Below are 18,859 nucleotides of genomic sequence, written 5' to 3' on the forward strand. Positions count from 1 at the left end.
GACTGCAACCTTCTTTGACTATAACGTATATGAAGAGCGTTTCAGAGGGCTAACTTCGTTAAAACATAGTCTATGCTATGCTTACTGTAGTTAGCTGTCAACACCTCTCTTTAAAAGGATATGATTGTGTATGAAAGGTATATTTATCAGCAAAAACGTTTACCTCAAGGTATATTATGGTGATGTGTCTGCAAAAGCAGCATAATATTATACATATTGATGTTGTATCTCATCCCATGAATTCGATCTTAAAGCTAAGTAAATTCAAAAATCACAACACTTGTGATTCCACTCGTTTGTAGACTTGTCTAGAATCCATGATACGATAAATCATTCTATTGGAAATGTAAATGTAGTCATGAAATGCGTCTGCTTAGTTAAGATTCCCCTAATAAATATTCAAATGCATTACAAAGTTGTACATGTATGAATAGTGTTCTTTCGTGGGTTATGTTTTGAAGAGAAACAAGAATGAATCTCATAAAGTCATTAATATCAGTAGGAGTTGACGTTGGATTTGCAGTAAATGAGTAAAGGGAAAATGACTCAGGAAGATAACCAACTGTTGAATTTGTTCTCATTTGGCCCCTTTCCTTTTTTTGTACTCAATATACCATCGAATTTGTTGTTTGTGTTCACCATAACCCTTTGACCGACTATCACATGCCAAAAGTCGGTCAAAATGGTTATAATGAACACAAACAACAAGTTTGATGGTATATTGAATAAAATAAAATAAAATAAAACTAATAAGTACAAACGCAAAAATTAAATTAATTACCCTTAAGAGTCATTTCACCTAAAAAATAATAATAATAATAATAATAATTTAAAAAAAAAAAAAAAAAAAAAAAAACTGTTATTTTGATAATGACATTTTGAATCATACTTTTTAAAAAACTATTTTCGCTACCTGTGAATTTATTTTAAAAGCTTAAAATTTGAAAATTGAAGATGCTCATTCCCTGCACACTGCATACAAAACCTAAACACTTCACTCCGCCAGTGTAGCAGAAAAGACAGATCTACGATTCTCTCAGCGATGGCTTCATCATCTTCTTCAGAAGGTAAAAATGAAGAGAGGGAGCCGGCGACTTCCAAGTTGAAAAAGGAAAGATTAGGATGGATGGAGTGGCTTAGAGGTTGGTTCTATTTGGCATACGAGATGCTTTTTCAGAGAATAATGGCGTCTCATCTGCAGAATCCGATGCCTTTGCCTCCCCTCAACGATCTCACTTGCATCATTACCGGATCCACCAGTGGTATTGGCCGAGAAACTGCCAGGTCCTTGTTTTTTCTTATCTATTCCGAAGTTTTAGCATTATTATTCGATTCAGGTATTATGGATGATTAGAATCCAGGACAATTTTCGATTAAATTTTGAAAAAAAATTCTAACCAGAACAACATATTTGTCCACAAGATTAAACGATTTGTGGTTATTGATTTCCAGCCAAACATTTTTGTTTGTGATCTCGCCGTTTGAATACTCTGTTTGACAAAATAATTAATTCGATTTCTCTTTTTTAAATAAGATGTTCGTAATTGTGTGTTATGAATCATATCACTTAGGTATTCTTTGATTTAATATTATCATCACTAGCATCTCAAAACTCAAATTTCAATAATTGGAAAGGATAACGATGCAATATCTGATTAAACACCCTTTTGAACTACACAACCTATTTAGAGAAACTAAAGGTAGATGATTTCCTAAATTAACCTGTATCTTAGATTGCAATTTCACATGGTTTTTAACGTCTCCACTGGTTTATTTTGGAGTTAGACCTTCATAGATGATGCATTGAAGAACACAGAATCTAGCAAGTCCTTGATGACCTAAGGATAATCTTAATATCAAACTTTCAATGCTTGATCCCCTGCCCACAATGAGCTTCTTCATGTTGTATATACATCACTGAATTTTATCATCCTTGCAAAATTAGTATGACAAGTAACATTTCAACTTTGTTTAATCATTCTTGATTCTCTTATTCTTTAAACATGATCAGACAGCTGGCAGAATCAGGGGCACATGTTGTAATGGCAGTTAGAAATACCAAGGCAGCCCATGACCAGATCAAGAAATGGCAGGATGAATGGTCTGGAAGAGGGCTTCCTCTCAATATTGAGGTATATTTATATAATAAACTTATTTAATTTGGAACTTTTTTTATTTAAAAAGCAAAAAAGTTATTTAATTTGTGGAAATTAAGGTGATGGAACTGGATCTTCTCTCCTTGGCTTCTGTTGTAAGATTTTCCAAGACATGGAATGCACGATCAGGACCTTTACATGTGCTGATAAACAACGCAGGAATATTTTCTATTGGAGGTTAGTTTGGTCACATAATTTTACATTTCTTCAAATCTTTTTATACCTTCTAAAAAAACAATCCAATAACTCCTCTTACTTCTTTTTTTTTAGAACCACAAAAGTTTTCAAAAGATGGATATGAAGAACACATGCAAGTGAATCACCTGGCTCCAGCACTGCTTTCAGTCTTACTCCTTCCATCTCTCATAAGAGGTTCCCCTAGTCGAATTGTAAACGTGAACTCAATTGTAAGTTTTATTCCCATCTTTTTTTATTATCTTTTCCACTACCCAATTGTGAAAAAAAAAAAAAAAAAAGTATTTATTTTTTTATGTTCTTTATAGATGCATCAAGTTGGATTTGTGGACACAGAAGATATGAATGTTGTTTCAGGGAAAAGAAAGTTCACAAGTTTAGTTGGTTACTCAAGCAGCAAATTAGCACAGGTGTGTTTCTTCTTCTTTTATACTAAATTAGTTTAAAATATTAAATATTAATGTTGTTTTAGTTTACTGTAATTTAATTTTCAGGTGATGTTTAGTAATGTTCTCCACAAAAAGTTACCTGGTGAAGCTGGCATAAGTGTAGTATGTGTCTCTCCAGGAATAGTTCAGACTAATGTGGTAGCTACTCTTATCATTACCATTTTCATTTGTAAAATTAATTTATGATGAAATATCATTTTAAATTGGAGATATCATTTTTAATTTCAGGCGAGAGATCTTCCCAAAATTGTTCAGGCTGCTTATCGCCTAATCCCCTATTTTATCTTCACTGCTGAAGAAGGCAAGAATTTTAACATGCTTTTTTAGGGCAAAAAATAACAGCAAAGTTTTTTTTAATTATTGTTTTTTGTTTTGTACTACAACAACAGGTTCTAGAAGCTCTCTTTTTGCAGCTACTGATCCACAAATCCCGGAGTATTGTGAAATGCTGAAAGCGGATGAATGGCCGGTTTCTGCTTTTATTTCACAAGAGTGTCGCCCTACAAACCCTTCTGAAGAGGCTTATAATGTTGAAACGTGTTTCAAAGTGTGGGAGAAGACATTAGAATTGGTTGGACTTCCTTTGGATGCAGTAGAGAGGCTTTTACAAGGGGAAGATATCACCTGCAAATATGGAGCCCACGAAAAAAAAATTTAAAAAAGAAAAGTCTCTTATTCATTTTTGTTCACCACACACATAGACACACCAATATAACAAAATCAAAGTGTTTTGCTGTTTGGCTTTGTTGTAAGAAGATCATTTGGCTTTGCATGATTTTTTTTTTTTTTTTTTTTAGAAATTTACAGGTTCACGTTTTTCTTGTGTTTTCCAACTATCTAATTTTAACCATCATTCATAACAAATGTCTCCAAATTAAGGAAGTTGAGGGATACGTTTCGTTGTGGCAAATATTCTAGTTTTTTAATCAAATTCTCTAAGACAATTGAAGAGGTTGATTTGTTGATTTGATTTGACAACTCACTCGAAAAGTCTTTATGATGTAGGTTTAAGCTTTATTATTAAAAATTGTGAAAGATTAACTTTATTATTTATTAACACTTTATTTTAATAAAAAGTTTGTAGGATTGGCAAGGAAGCATAAAAAAATAACAAATGTTGCGTTATGATGTGTTACTGTTACCAATAAAATCTTAAAAACCATGCCTTGGTTAAGCAAAGCACAATTCCAATTGAAGAATAAATGAAATTTAAACAACTCAGTCCCATCTGGTTATATGGAGCAAAATAAAGACCATAAGATAAAGACAAAAATGCCAATCATTCTAACAATTGAAGGAACCACATAATGTTTCTAGTCTAGATGATAGTAATACCATAGATAGTTGATACTGAAGAAACAGAATATTCTAGTCTTATATTTAACACTAACAGTTGTACCCACATACATAACTTCTTCACCTATCCCATTCTGATGCTGCTGCTTGTGTATGCACCTTCAAAGAATCCCTGCTAACATTATCATCCAACACCTGGTTGGTGCTATGTGCCCATCCCATGATATGAGGCAAAGCATACTGCATTTCATTTTTTCAAAATATATAAATTATAATTTTAAATTCAGTTTGCTTTTTTTAAAAAAAAAAAAAAAAAAAAAAAAAAAGAACCAAAACCACATACACTGAAAGCTGCACGCATAACAGCAAACTCTGCTGTACTTACAGGAACCGTTAACCGTTCGTTCGTTTTCAAGATATTGTTTGCTACAGCTGCACACAAATCAAACTCCAACATAAATTCAACAACCTTTTTTTTTCTATACATAAATAACATCACATTTACATTTACATACTTAGAGAAATGAAATAACCATCCGTGTGTGGCTTAATTGATAAGGTTTTCCTCACTTGACCTGCATCCCTATAATATTTAAACATAGTGAGTAAAAACTAAAAAGTGATTTTGCTATTTACATATTTACGATAAGTAACAAAGGGTTATTATTATACCTTGATTGCATTAATGGATCATGGAAGAATTCACAAGAATCTCCTGGACCTAAACTTATAAACGATCCAACTTCTGTCACTGACAATGCAAACAACTATACAACAAAAAAAATTCAGGAAAAAGAGGATTATTCTCAGAAAATAGAAATCAATTTATAATTACAAATGTGCCATTACCTGTTTCTTTTCTGAATCATATTTGCGCTCACCAATAGCAGGCCGGAATGTCAGCATAATCACACCTCGCCGATCTACTTTCGTATAACCAGACTACATAACAAGCAATTTTTCAGTAATTTGTGATTATATTTTCCAATTGCTAACGTTTAGTATTCTTTTTAAAAAGTAAAAAGACAGATCATGGATCATAGTATCATACATCCATTTTACTAAAACTAGGAAGAACAGGGGCAACAGAAAGTGCTGCTTTGCCTTTAAAAATTGCGTAGTCTGCAAATACACGCCCAAAATTTCTCCCTCCTGAAACATGCTTGCATAAACTTGTAAGAAAGTGTAAGTTTATGGCATAAATAAGTGTTTTTTTTTGCCCTTTTATAAACTATATAAGAATCGAGAAATGAGTGTTGACTGTTGAGAATACCTTCAGCGCCATAACTTTGCCTAGCAGTGGAAATGTCACGCTGGAAGAGCTTGTTCCTAATTAACAAGAACCATAAATAACTTCTAGGTTTAACAACTAAAATTAAAACCCCACATGTAATGTAATATATTCATAGATTAAACAACATAACGCAGCATATGTTGATATACCCAGATAGAATATACGCTAACAATCGATAAATTAATGTAGTTTGGATGCAGATGTATAAATTTGATGAAGGAAAAGCAGAAGTATTACCCGGAATTAAGGAACTGAGAAAGCTTGAGGATAGGTCTAGGGTTCATGGTGTACAGTGTGAGGACTGAGGAGGAGCGCGGTTTGGGGAATTGGGAGAAGCCCTTCGAAACGATACAAACTACAAAGTGTTCGAGGCGCCAAGATTATGAGTGTTTTCCAGTGTAAAAAGAGAAACGTCCCTTATATTTTCAAGTAAAGACTAATATAGATCATAGAACCAAATTAATTAAGATTTTTCTAAAAGATTTAAAAAAAAAAAAAAAAAAAAAAAAAAGGAAAATTCCACATTCATTTGCGAAATGGGCTTACGACCTGCAAATTGGGCTTCTCAGTGTCATGCTCTCAATATTTAAGCTAAAAATTTCCCTCTTAATTTTAATGTTTTTGTTTCGCGTGAATCAAATCAATGTTCGTTTTCGATCGTCATGGTTGAATAGGACAATAGACTTCATCCGGGTTTTTTTTTCCTTATGATATGAGTTTAAATGTGAATACATATAGCTTGTAGTTTTAACTTATGACAAAACTTTTCAGTTTAAATAAAAAGTTTCGTCAGATAGTATGAACGTTTAACTTTTAGTTAAAAAAAAAATGTTTCAAATTTAAAAGTTATTTCATGTAGCGTTTAACAAAACGCTATTAAGCCTTTGAAAATCAATTTCCGGTATTGCACTTAAAAATGTATTTATATATTTATTTTTTTAAACAATTTTCATTTTATGTAATTTTACATATTTCAAAAGCTTCAAGTTACTTTTGTCAAACACTAATGTAACAAATAAAAGTTATAGCTACCGGCTACTCGATATCTCCTACCTGTTACCTACTACCAACTTGTAGTTAACATCTACTTTTGTCAAACACAACCATTGTATTTTATCTCACACACACACACACACACACACACATATATATATATATATATATATATATATATATATATATATATATATATATATCAATGTTCTAAATAACGTAAGACGTGACTTGACGGCAAGGTAAAAGTTAAGCCATGATACGCCTTGCCGATCCATGCCGTTTTTCAATGCGTGACTATATTATATATATTAAAAGATATAAATCATACAATTGTTGAATTTTATCAAATAAATGAAGTTGTTAGAAATGTTATATTAACATCTAATAGAAAAAAAATTAACAAAAACTCATTTATTTTAGGTTCGATAAAAAAATAAAAGAAATAAAAACAAAATAACTCGCGCCTTGAAAAAAACATGCACCATAACGTGATAAGGCGTGTCTTGACACGTTATTTGGGTGTCATGCATAATAAACCCGTCTTGGACGTTTTCGTAACGGCTACACCACGCTTTACGCCTTGAAACACGCTTTTTAGAGTATTTCACAATTGGGAAATGGCCCAGGGCCCTCCAAAATGACTTTTTTTTGCCATTTTTTGTTATTCTATTTTGATAAAATAGTCTTGCACATGTATATTAGCAGATAATATGGTATTTAGACAAAAAATAGTATATTTGTAATTTAGAAATAGTCATTTTAAGAGGTTTGATAAGATTTTCATGTAGTACACTGTAATACCTTAAGCCCTTAACGAGAGTGATTTTTTGCCCATTTTGCAGGTTTATTATGGTTGTTACGTAGAGCACCTTGCGAAATGGCTATTTAAGCCAAGTTTGTAACGGTCGAAATCTTATATAGGATCGTTTTCTACTTTGCAAAATCGTGATCGTAATATCCAATCCGATTGTAAGATGGCACCAAAAACATTTTAAAAAACATTTAAAAAAAAAAAAAGATCACATTCTTCCATCATCTGAACATCCAGTTAACAATAAATATTTTAAAACGTAAAAAATATATTTTTTGTACATTATTTATCGATAAAGAATTCAAAATGGGTATTCTAGGTAGTTAATCCAAAAAAAATTGACTTTTTAAAAAATATATAGAGTAAATTACACGAATGCTCCCTATGGTTTGGGGTAATTTGCGCGTTTGGTTCCTAACTTATTTTTTTAACTCGGAAAATCCCTAATTTTGTTTTTGTTACGCACATGGCCCAAGAAGTTGGGAGGGGTGTTATTATGTCTATGAAGTATCTGTCTACCATCCGAGCACCTTGAAGATAGAAAAGTGTATTGCAAATGACCCTTATGCCAGAGGGTATGTCTGTACTTTTACAACACCCTCATCTTGTGTTTTTACTCATGTTCTTGTTGTTTTGGTAGGCTTTCAGGTGATGGGAAGCGGACTTTTTAGTCAATCTTGATTCTGATGCTTTAAAACCTCAAAAATGGGATGATTTAGCAGACGAGAAACCGAATATTGCAAAATTTTCTTACATTAGTATCTATGAGCTGCATGTTAGAAATTTTAGGTATGCCATGTAGCATAAACCGTATTATAGTTCGTAAAATAACGAAAATGCCCTTGTTCATGATCTAGCTTATGATTTTATACAGTGCTAATGACTCTACAGTAAATCTAGAAGTTTGAGGAGGTTATCTTGCCTTCACTTCTTAGGTAGGTTTTGTAATTCATACCCATGTTCAAAATACAAACATATGTGATCCTTTTTTTATTAAACATTTAAAATACTATAAAGTTTATATGTTATTGTGTTGAAGGACTCGGCTGGTGTACTTCATTTGAAAAAATTATCAAATGTTGGCCTCATACATATCCATCTACTTCTAACTTTTCACTTTGGAGATGTTGATGATGAGAAGGAAAAATGAAAGTCTGTAGGCAAGAAAAATTCTTCATTTCCTTCTTTCTTATCATTCAGATTTTACAGTGTATGATTTTATGATTTGGATTGCAATGAGAAAGATAAGATATTGAGATACTTAAATCTCTGCCACCAGATTCACTTAAGCAACAGGAGTACATCACAGCCATCCAAAATGAGGATGAATACAACTGGGGGTAATTCTTACATACATATTGATGGGTTCTGGATTGATCTTATGGGTCATACGATGAAAAGTACAATGGTATGAGATTCTGACAAAACACAAAACTTATAATTTTTTGTAACTTATTTTTTTGTTTATCTAACTACATATGAGGGCTAAAAGTGTGCTTAAAATTTTGTCAAGGGGAAATGATGGAGTAGCTGGTTCTAGAATCTTCATGTGAGTATTGATAGTCTTTAAACTATCATCATTTTACTTGCAACAAATTTTATTAAAAAATTGTATTGAATTTCTGACAATATTTAGATATGGTGAAGGTTGGGATTTTGGTGAAGTGGCGAATAATTGTAAAGGGGTAAATGCATCACAATTTAATCTAGCAGGAATTGGAATTGGGAGGTATACCTTTTCATTTGCATATTTTTATAGTTGGAGTGTTTATTTTTATTTTTTATACAATGATGTTTTTGATTAATTAATTTCATTCAACTCTAATGATCGAATTCGAGATGCATTGCTTGGTGGATCTCCATTTGGATTCACGTAAAGTTTGCCACTTTACGTGATGAATGGGTTGTAGAAGGCTAGATCTATGTTTTGGATCAATTGCATGGCCTGGAAATACTTCTGTTTGGATTCAGACCGGTTGTACTCGGCGAGTCACAAGGGTGGACTCGACGAGTTGCTTGAAGATAAGCTCGAACTCGACGAGTTGGATGAACAACTCGGCGAGTAGATTGAAGATAGCCTTAGACTCAGCGAGTCTGTTCTTGGACTCGGCGAGTCTTGTCGAAGAGTCCCAATATTTTTTGGTTGAGTCGAGAATCGGTGAGTCAAGGGATGACTCGGTGAGTTAGGTGCGAGTGGACTCAGAGTTGTGGGACTCGACGAGTCTCGGGGTGACTCGGCGAGTTAGGTCACGGGTTGAGGGAAGTTCTGAGCTTGGGGACTCGGCGAGTCATCGGGTTGACTCGGTGAGTAGAGTCAGTCAGGGGTTGACTTTGACTTTGTCCAAGGTTGACCAGTTGTCGTCCAAGGGTATTTTGGTAATTAAGGATATATATTGAGTTGAGTGTTTTGGTGTTCAGTGGAGGAGTTCGTGTCGGAGTTCGGAGCAGCGGGATCTTATCCTTTCAGCCGGCAGTTCGAGGTGAGTTATCCTCACTATATCAATAGGGTCTACGGCACCAAGGCTGACCCTTTACCAGATGGAAATCCGGGTAGTTGTTTGTTATGGTATTGCTTGATATGGGCCGGAAGGCATTCTACGTTATGTGAACCGGAAGGTCATGGCCTGGAAAGGCGTATGTGTGTAAGTAGTACCTTGACTGAGACATAGGGTGATATATGCTCGTGATCGGCTAGGTCGGTATCCTGGTTAGGGTAATGATATGTTATGTGATCTGCTTGATCGATTTTTTGACTGCGAACTGTTATATGATTGAATGTTATGTGCACAGGGTTGTTTAGACTGGAGTTTGATCCGATATGCATGGCTGTTCTAGGTTCTGTTATGTTATGTATGCTCAATATGTTATGGGCCGGAAAGCAATATGTTATGGGCCGGAAGGCAATATGTTATGGGCCGGAAGGCAATATGTTTTGGACCGGAAGGTCGTGGCCTGGAAGGGCGTATATGTGGTTGGTATTTTGGGGGTATCTCACTAAGCTTTCGGGCTTACAGTTGTGGTTTAATGTTTTTCAGGTTCTTCAGGAGGCTGTGGCAAGGCAAAGACGTGAGCGTACCGTTCCTCACGTTTATGTTTTATGAAATGAACCTGGGAATATTCTGATAAGTAATGTATTGAAAACCTTTTTGTAATAATGTTATTAAATGAATTTTTTGGAAAAGTTTAAATTATGTTGAAATTTTTTGTCGTTACACTTGAAGGATCTACTCACGAACCGAAAAAAGTTGGAGGAAGCTTCTAATGTAATCCTAAATGATAATTGTTCAGCTGCTATGCTCAACAAGCTTTAAATCTCGAGTTTAAAATTTCTCAGAATTTTCTGGAGTGACATTCCGGTAGACAATGAGACACATTTATTATGAGGGGACTACACAAATGAGTCCTAACCCGTTTTCGTCGAGTGTGAAATGAACAATTTCGGATGCTTTGTTTTTTAAATGGTTTTATACAAAATAGTATTGTTATCTTGGATTTTTTTGATAAATTTTATTTAAAACATAAAAGTCCATTATTTTGAGAATATCACATAATATACTATTTTTGTTAAAATAGAAAATAAATCATTAATTTGGACAATATATTAAATAATCAAGACTTTTTTGTTTAAAAAAAATTATGATTTTATTAAAAATTTCCAAAAATAATTTTGATCTAGTTTGATAAACATATTTTGTTAAAACTAATTTACAAAACAATAAACATTTTAAGTTTTTAAACGAACCCGTAAAACAATTTTGATCCGGTTGCATAAACCATGGTTAAAAAGAATTCACAAGCAAACGAGTCTAGGGATATAACAGGGGAAACTGCACCTACCCAAGAGCTCCTTCCATAGCAGAAGGCCAACAAAACTGATTTCGTCGGCCGTCTCTGTTTCTCCGTCGATCCGCCAATCGGAGATTAAACCGCCGAATCTCAACCTCCCGAAGCTTGTATTACACGTAGGGCACCGGATAATTTCAGATACAAAAGTTCGGAATTCGAACGATGGATTTGGATCTGTGGATATCCAAGGTCAAAGAGGGACAGCACTTGTCCGAAGATGAATTGCAGTTGTTATGCGAATACGTACGCTTCTATTTCCCCTCTCTTTCGATGTTCATATTGTTATGGATTTTCTTTGGATGAATTAGGTCTGGGTTCGAGGTTACGATTTCATGTTTTTCGAGATTGACTTGGAATATTAAGGAAATTTTCTTGGTTTTGTGGTGTTTTGGTTTAGGATTTTTGTATGAGTACAGCAAAATGGAAAACCCTAATTTTTGTTGCAGTATGTAGTATGTGTAGATTTTTTCAACCAAATGGACGTGTTCGTCTACATTTGAGTGCTACAAATTGTTTCGTGATAGGAAATGATAATATATCGTAAAGAACTCAAGATCCATGGAGTTCTTCATTTGCTTAAAACCCGCTATCGAGTTCAAGATTTTAAACAGGAAATAACTAACTAAATTCTTATCCCTTTTTAGTTAGTTGAACGACTCTTACTTGACACTATTATAGGTTGGTCAGTACTACGTGGCAAAATAAATTAAAAACATTGGTTATGTGGTCTTCTGATGTAGAACTTCTGTATGATTTCAGCAAGATTGAAGCACTGGTTTTTGTTATCTACGTGTTAATATTTTGGTTCTCTTCATATTCATTGGAATGGTAGAAATTGTTTTGTGATAGGGGATCTGTGGATGTTGCTAAAGGGTATATAATTAAAGATCCATGAAATTCTCCCCTTTGGTTAAAACCTGCTGTTGTGCTCAAGATTTGCAACAAGAAATAACTGTTTGCTTTTCCTTTCTTTTTACTTGAATGATTGATTCTTGGTTTGAACTTTTATAGATTGCCCAGTAGTATTTGGAAACATATATTAAATAGTAAATAATAGTAAAACTTAATTGAAGAAATTTATAGAGCATAACCATGGTTGTTTCTTTCAACTATCTCATGACAAACAAAGGGATTGCAAATCCTAATGTTGGATGAAGGCAGTTGTGTATGAAGTTGGCTTTTCTTTTTGCTAGAACATTAGTTACATAATATGTTGTGGATTCCATTTTGAAAGGATCTGATCATATTAAAATTTCAGCCAGTTAATAGTTATACTTTCTGGTAAATCCAAATTGTTTTACTTTCAGGTAAAGGACATCTTGATCGAGGAGTCAAATGTTCAGCCAGTTAATAGTCCAGTTACTGTGTGTGGTGATATTCATGGCCAATTTCATGACTTGATGAAGCTTTTTCAGACTGGAGGTCATGTACCTGAGACAAATTACATTTTTATGGTAAACTTTTGCTGTATAAACATTTCTGCACATATCTTTATTCATATGTATATGTATTCTAGAAGTTTCCATGTGTTCTTTGGTAGGGGGATTTTGTTGATCGTGGTTACAACAGTTTGGAGGTTTTCACAATACTTTTGCTTCTTAAAGCCAGGTAATTAATATTTAGGCAAAGAGTATATAATATTGTCACAACTCACATATGTCTACACAGTAGTCATTGACACATATATGCACATATCTCTGTGTGCCTCTTAATCTTTTTGAGTTATGAATTTGAAGGTTAGGGATGAAATAGGGCATTTAGTGGTAGTAATTTTGAACAAAGTGATATGAAACCTTAAAGACCATTCTTCTACTGATAGTTAACAAAAGTAGCTGAAGAAAATGAGCTTCACTATAAGGAATTCATGAAGCCTATTAATAATATAAAACTTGGCTACAAAGTTGGAGCTGTTATGAAGGTGTTTGGAACTGATTATAAATTTATAATAGATTCTGCTTCTGATTATTTTTTGTTCAAAGGGTAAAGCAAAAGTATCTATTTACCCTTTCTTTTAACCTAGTATGTGAAACTTTTACTTCCATTTCACAATACATCTTTCTCTCTTTAAAATGAAGTCTTTTTTTGGTCATTTTCTTGCAACTTTAAATAGTAGAAGCACACCCAAACATCTCCTTATATGTTAATTATTGTGCTTCAAGAATTTGATATGTGTTACTAACTAAGTTAATCTTTTCTGTTTTCCTGGCATTTCCTCTCTCTCTCTCTCTATATATGTTGTTAAAAGCTACATTGGGGTCAGGTGATTGGTTTAAAAAATAAAAATAAGTTGGTTATCCACATCCACTGTGTTTTCCTGTTGTGTCATTTGTTAGTTGTTATGTTCTCTGTTACTGAATAAAATATATAATCCAAATTGATTCTTAATGTCTCTGTATTATGTTTACATGTGGTGTGGTTGTAGATACCCTGCAAACATTACTCTTCTGCGTGGAAACCATGAAAGCAGGCAGTTAACACAGGTAACAACATATAACCCATGAAGAGGAAAGTATTTTTAAAAATTGAAAATAAAACAAGAAGTATGAGTTAATTTGTTGCTGATGTTGGATTACTTGGATATTAATATTGTGTAGGTGTATGGATTCTATGATGAATGTCAGAGAAAGTATGGGAATGCTAATGCATGGAGATACTGCACAGATGTTTTTGATTATCTAACTTTGTCAGCAATAATAGATGGAACCGTATGTTTTTTTTTTCACAATTATTATCATTATGTTACAATTATGATTTCAAATTTGTGATTTGTGTCTTTGTTTTTTTCACAGGTGTTATGCGTTCATGGTGGTCTTTCACCAGACATTAGGACCATTGACCAGGTTTGACTTCCTATGCTACAGTTTTATATATGGTGGCTTGGCTTCAATAATCTTCCTTCCCCTTGTGTTATTGTTATTATTATTTTGTCTTGTTTTCATAACACCATTTTTCAGATTAGAGTTATTGAGCGCAACTGTGAGATACCCCATGAAGGACCATTCTGTGACCTAATGTGGAGTGACCCTGAAGACATTGAAACATGGGCAGTCAGTCCTCGTGGAGCTGGATGGCTTTTCGGATCCAGAGTTACATCTGAGGTAATTAAAAAATTACGTTTTTGCCCTTTTCCAAAGTGTTTTAGATCTTTTGTCTTTGTGAAAATGAAAAAAAAAAAAAAAAACAGCAAGATATGGAAAAACTACTTTTTTACTTTCATCAGTTTAGGCACTTAACTATTTTTTCAGCATGTAGATCATTATATAGAAATGCACAACACACTTTTACAGGTTTGTTGATTTAGCCACTAGGTTGTGTTTTTCTGTATACTGCAATAAAGTTTGTAATTTCTTGTGTTTTTGCCCAAAAATACAAAGGCAATTTTTTGCAAATGAAAACGACATCATGTACAATGGGCGAAACTGTAATTTGCTCTTTTCCAAGCTATTGAGTGATCTTTTTTTTTTTTTTTTTTTATATGTTTCAGTTCAACCACATCAACAAGCTTGATTTAGTTTGCCGGGCCCACCAACTTGTTCAGGAAGGTTTAAAGTACATGTTTCAAGATAAAGGACTTGTAACTGTAAGTTTCCTGTTTTACCCTTTCTTTCACTCCCAAAAATCAAAAATTTTGATTTTACATTTTCTTTCTTCATGTTATAGGTCTGGTCTGCACCAAATTACTGCTATCGGTGTGGTAACGTGGCTTCAATTTTGAGCTTTAGTGAAAACATGGTATTCCCATGACTTGATTGTTAATTTATCTCTCTTTTTTTTTTTTCGGAGTATATTATTTAGTAATGAATTAATGATTGTGGTGGGTGTGACAGGAGAGAGAGGTAAAGTTTTTCACAGAAACTGAAGAAAACAATCAGATGAGAGGACCAAGGACAGGGGTACCTTACTTTTTGTAAGAAAGGAAAGAAGAAAGAAATATGTTTTCTCATGATATGATGATGATGATGATGATGATGATTTTTGGGTATTTTCTTTACATTGCTTGTTTATTGTGTTCCATAATTAATCATATTCATGTGTTGTTGATATTCTATTCTGCTAGTAGACTCTGTAATGTAACTTCTCTCCATCATTTGACTTTTCATTAAATCCCTACTTATATTTTCAGAATTTATCTTCCTTTCACATCCTTTATTATGTTTGGTTGGCTTGTACTATACATATTGGTTGCTAAAGCTAGTTTAAAACTTAAATGAAAAAGAAAACTAGGAAAGTGATAAATAAAAGGAAATATATATTCCCAATTCTCATAACAAACAGGTTGGGAAGATGTTATAGATATGTAAGTGGTGAGTGGCATATTCCTTTCCACCCCCTTTTTTAGCGGCTAACATTCAATCTCTATACAACATACTTGAAACTTATATTTGGGAGAAACACTTGCTCCCAAATGCAAGCTTCCACTCTTTGCTAAAATTGCACTAAAATATTATGTCATCAAAAATATTAATCTTTAACCTTTTTCTCAATTACTAATACAATGTCATCAGCAAAGAAAAACCTTCCATGAATTTTACGAGAGATCTCATCGTAAATCAAAGATGAGGAATTAGTCATCAACCACACATGGTTCTTTAACCACCACACCCAACATCTCCAATGAACCACCGTATACTAGTATTAGTTTAAAAAAAAGTTGAAATATGCGCTCTAAATAAATCATTTGAAATATATACTACACGTTTTTTAATTAGTCAAAAAGTTTCACTTTAAAATAAGTGTTTACAAGAATAAAAGTATAAATAAAAACAAATATAGTGAAATCTAAATATATAATTATAACAAAAAAAGAAAGATATTCTTAGTTGTTTTTAGAAAAGAACAAGAAATAATTGAATTGAAGTTATGAAATTAAAAAAAATATATATTATTGTTATTGAAAATTATATAAATAAACGTAACCAGTAAACCTTTTTCTGTGGGTATTTTTATTGTTGCCTCCATCAAGGAAAAAAAAAACAGATTCCTCCTCCATAGAGTGAAATTCAAATGGGAATCACATTTCATGAGCAAACAGATGACTTTTTTTTTTCTTCATTTCGTTGCAATGCCCGATTCAATCAGTGCATACAAAACACAACCTAAAAGACTCCAAAACGAAATCTCAACTACTTTTTAGATGTCAAATAAAGAGTTAAGAGGCCGAATTAGTATTTTGAATCATTTTACTACTTGGATTCCATATCAACAAGAAAATGCAAACTCAAGTCGACACAAAAGAACGAAAAAGACATTACAATTAACCAAAAAACTGTGTGCTGCTGCATGCCAACATACACCATTCGAGCCCTGATGAGAAATCTACAGATTGTTCATTTAAAGTTTTAAACATGTAAGATGCCAAGAAAACTACAAGACTGGAATATATGGATGTTTCTTTTCACCTTAACGCATAAATAAGGACTTAAATACAAAAATTAAGGGAAACAAGGCTTTTGCATACCTATTTTGCAATTACTTCTTTGTGAGCTTTATACGATAGAATTACATTCCACACCAATGCAATAAAGTTAGCTGCAAGGACCTGTCAAACCAATTTCAACATTAATAAAACCACAAAATTTGATTTTGATCATATAAAAAATTAAAAATAAACAACTCAAACCTGAAATTGTTGAGGGACAAAACGGAAGTTGAGAAATTGAAAAGGTACCCATAGCTGCCAATTTGCAATTACCGAAGATACCCACTCCTAAATCATAAATAATTATTCGTTTTTATTAAAACCGGATTTCATATATTATATAAAAACAAATGTCACGATAAATGTTATAAAATATACTAAAATATAAAAGCATACCTGCTGAAGCTTTGGCATAACCTGGGATGGCCTCCCCTCTAATGTCACCAATGTTGATAGAAAAACTCCAATAAAAGCCGGAGCAAATATAAACTAAAAATATTTATATATTAATAGACCTCTTGCTAACAATTTTAAAAAAAAAAATCATCCCAAAATGATTTTATAAAAATAAGTCACCTGATCGATTATGAGGCGCACAACAGCACCTGAAGCTCCAGTTATTGTTACCAATTTACTCAAGTATAAGTACCTACACAAAAGTTTATACTTTTTTACTTCTTTTACACTACAAAACACAACAAATTAACGAAATTATATGCCCAAATTACAAAATCAAGATTTTGATGTAATTACCAGAAGTGCAATGTGGGTCCAACCAAAACCAGCCCAAGAAGCGTGAAAAGAGATACCCGTTTCAGATCCAAAGATGGCACTTGATCGATTACAACCTGAATCATACATGTTTGGGATTTTATCATGTTAAAAATGAAATAATCAAATGGAACAAAATGCTTGTTCATGTATGAATTATGATATTGTTATAAATAGTTTTCACCATGAGAGAAGAAAGATATACCTGGCATATCAAGTCTCCAACGAAAGTCAAAAGTGCAGATGTCACTGCTTTTGTCCATACAGGGTGTGCTTCAAGAAGAGTTAAATACCTAGTAGTATAAAAGTAATGAGATGATGGATGCATAATTAGCTTCTTAATTGTGTTCCTCTAATGGGTATTTTAAATTTCAGCATATGATGATGAATAAAAGAATTTTGGCTGAAAAAGGACGATTGCTTTAATGATTTATTCTTCAAGTTCTAGCATCTGCATACCTTTACTAAAATTTACATGAACAGATTTCATGCAAAATCGAATGTGAAATTCAATTCAAATTGAGAACCTTTACCATGAAACAAACGACCATTTCTTGCCGCCGTCGCCGTCGCCGTCGCCACCACCTCCTCCAGAACTTCCAGAGTCGGAACCACCACTTCCACCACCGCTGGAGGTGGACTCAACCCGAAATCCATTATGACCCGATATCCGTGACCCTTTTCCAGAAAACCCCAATTCTGTAGAGAATTTTTTGCGAAGATTACACTGAAATGTAGATGGTGAAAAGCTTCTATTACAAGGGTTCCCAAGAGAATCTGGTTCCTTGACTCTTGCCAGGTTGACTCTATGGAAAGTGGGCTTGACGTGGCTGCCAAATATCACAGGGCTCGACGCCATGGTTGTTAATTTTATAGTTGTAAGCATTTTTCTCGATAATTCTCAGCAGTCCCCGAGCAGGGTTTATCGGAATGAGGTATACTAGTTGGAACTTTGAAGTGACAATCATCTTTTTGCAGTATCACCCTTCAACTTTCCAGACATGTAATTTTAAACCCTAATCTTCCAACTCCATGGCCTTTCATAGCCCTATCATGGATTTTTTTTTTATATCGGAATCTGGTATCCAAAACTTCGGACATCTGAAATTTTGGAGTCGGATTAAAATACCAAAAGGAATATCCAAAATTTTAAGATTTTGTTCACTATAAATTAAATATCATTTGGATTTTAAAAAAAAACCAATGTTAAATATGTTAATTCCCTTCATTAAAATAGCCACATCTAAATTCCTTAACAATGTATTTTGGGTTAACCAAACCATTTTTCATCACTTCTTTATGACATAAGATACGAGTTCCGACTATAGATTAAATCCTGGGAAAATGACTTATATGAGTAAGTATGTTTTAAAATCGTTCAAAAAATACCATTCAAGTTTGGTGTGTCCAAAAAACACAATCCAAGTAAAGCATTTGTACAAAAAACACCAACAAAATACATTCTTTGTTCCAATTTGACCTTTGGTAACCAACAATTATCGGTAAAAAATAAGTAAATGAAAAAAAAAAAACAATAGGAAAATGACTTAAAGAGGTAACTATGTTTCAAAATCGTTCAAAAAACATCATCCAAGTTTGGTATGTTCAAAAAACACTATCCAAGGA

General features: G+C 33.2%; 4 protein-coding genes across 4 annotated transcripts; 2 read left to right on the forward strand and 2 right to left on the reverse strand.

The window, feature by feature from the left end:
- Positions 1–944: 944 nt before the first annotated feature.
- LOC145018414 (dehydrogenase/reductase SDR family member FEY-like) lies at positions 945–3,575 on the forward strand. The gene is made up of 8 exons (XM_078976304.1): positions 945–1,284; positions 2,012–2,132; positions 2,216–2,333; positions 2,427–2,563; positions 2,660–2,761; positions 2,846–2,938; positions 3,029–3,101; positions 3,190–3,575. Exons 1-8 carry the CDS (start codon positions 1,043–1,045, stop codon positions 3,456–3,458), a joined length of 1,155 nt encoding a protein of 384 aa, XP_078832430.1. The 5' UTR covers positions 945–1,042; the 3' UTR covers positions 3,459–3,575.
- A 486-nt stretch (positions 3,576–4,061) lies between these two features.
- Positions 4,062–5,812, reverse strand: ATWHY2 (WHIRLY 2). Its single transcript, XM_078974199.1, has 8 exons — positions 5,628–5,812; positions 5,370–5,425; positions 5,148–5,248; positions 4,946–5,038; positions 4,769–4,863; positions 4,612–4,679; positions 4,440–4,528; positions 4,062–4,336 (listed from the first exon to the last, which is right to left on the reverse strand). The coding sequence occupies exons 1-8, from the start codon at positions 5,672–5,674 to the stop codon at positions 4,217–4,219; spliced, it is 669 nt and encodes a 222-aa protein (XP_078830325.1). The 5' UTR covers positions 5,675–5,812; the 3' UTR covers positions 4,062–4,216.
- Positions 5,813–11,006: 5,194 nt separating this feature from the next.
- Positions 11,007–15,168, forward strand: LOC145014414 (phytochrome-associated serine/threonine-protein phosphatase). Its single transcript, XM_078972781.1, has 10 exons — positions 11,007–11,286; positions 12,351–12,497; positions 12,584–12,651; positions 13,466–13,523; positions 13,638–13,748; positions 13,833–13,883; positions 13,998–14,141; positions 14,528–14,623; positions 14,704–14,775; positions 14,871–15,168. The coding sequence occupies exons 1-10, from the start codon at positions 11,206–11,208 to the stop codon at positions 14,952–14,954; spliced, it is 912 nt and encodes a 303-aa protein (XP_078828907.1). The 5' UTR covers positions 11,007–11,205; the 3' UTR covers positions 14,955–15,168.
- A 989-nt stretch (positions 15,169–16,157) lies between these two features.
- LOC145014110 (Peroxisomal membrane 22 kDa (Mpv17/PMP22) family protein) lies at positions 16,158–18,168 on the reverse strand. The gene is made up of 8 exons (XM_078972479.1): positions 17,767–18,168; positions 17,439–17,526; positions 17,216–17,310; positions 17,039–17,111; positions 16,859–16,951; positions 16,664–16,750; positions 16,502–16,582; positions 16,158–16,359 (listed from the first exon to the last, which is right to left on the reverse strand). The coding sequence occupies exons 1-7, from the start codon at positions 18,117–18,119 to the stop codon at positions 16,502–16,504; spliced, it is 870 nt and encodes a 289-aa protein (XP_078828605.1). The 5' UTR covers positions 18,120–18,168; the 3' UTR covers positions 16,158–16,359.
- Between the last annotated feature and the right edge of the window lie 691 nt (positions 18,169–18,859).

The sequence above is a fragment of the Lactuca saligna genome, chromosome 9 (assembly GCF_052625555.1).
Source record: "Lactuca saligna cultivar CGN05327 chromosome 9, ASM5262555v1, whole genome shotgun sequence".
NCBI lineage: Eukaryota > Viridiplantae > Streptophyta > Magnoliopsida > Asterales > Asteraceae > Lactuca > Lactuca saligna.

What these genes read in the sequence shown, in the direction of transcription:
- LOC145018414 (XM_078976304.1), top strand. Translation starts at nt 1,043, where the DNA reads ATGGCTTCATCATCTTCTTCAGAAGGTAAAAATGAAGAGAGGGAGCCG. An exon ending in GGCTTCCTCTCAATATTGAG is followed by an intron (nt 2,133 to 2,215) that starts GTATATTTATAT and finishes GTGGAAATTAAG; the next exon opens with GTGATGGAACTGGATCTTCT. An exon ending in GAATAGTTCAGACTAATGTG is followed by an intron (nt 2,939 to 3,028) that starts GTAGCTACTCTT and finishes TTTTAATTTCAG; the next exon opens with GCGAGAGATCTTCCCAAAAT.
- ATWHY2 (XM_078974199.1), bottom strand. Translation starts at nt 5,674, where the DNA reads ATGAACCCTAGACCTATCCTCAAGCTTTCTCAGTTCCTTAATTCCGG. An exon ending in CTAGTTTTAGTAAAATGGAT is followed by an intron (nt 5,039 to 5,147) that starts GTATGATACTAT and finishes CTTGTTATGTAG; the next exon opens with TCTGGTTATACGAAAGTAGA. An exon ending in GATCCATTAATGCAATCAAG is followed by an intron (nt 4,680 to 4,768) that starts GTATAATAATAA and finishes TAAATATTATAG; the next exon opens with GGATGCAGGTCAAGTGAGGA.
- LOC145014414 (XM_078972781.1), top strand. Translation starts at nt 11,206, where the DNA reads ATGGATTTGGATCTGTGGATATCCAAGGTCAAAGAGGGACAGCACTTG. An exon ending in CTTTTGCTTCTTAAAGCCAG is followed by an intron (nt 12,652 to 13,465) that starts GTAATTAATATT and finishes GTGTGGTTGTAG; the next exon opens with ATACCCTGCAAACATTACTC. An exon ending in TGAGCTTTAGTGAAAACATG is followed by an intron (nt 14,776 to 14,870) that starts GTATTCCCATGA and finishes TGGGTGTGACAG; the next exon opens with GAGAGAGAGGTAAAGTTTTT.
- LOC145014110 (XM_078972479.1), bottom strand. Translation starts at nt 18,119, where the DNA reads ATGCTTACAACTATAAAATTAACAACCATGGCGTCGAGCCCTGTGATA. An exon ending in TTGGAGACTTGATATGCCAG is followed by an intron (nt 17,311 to 17,438) that starts GTATATCTTTCT and finishes TGTATGATTCAG; the next exon opens with GTTGTAATCGATCAAGTGCC. An exon ending in TGCGCCTCATAATCGATCAG is followed by an intron (nt 16,952 to 17,038) that starts GTGACTTATTTT and finishes AAATATTTTTAG; the next exon opens with TTTATATTTGCTCCGGCTTT.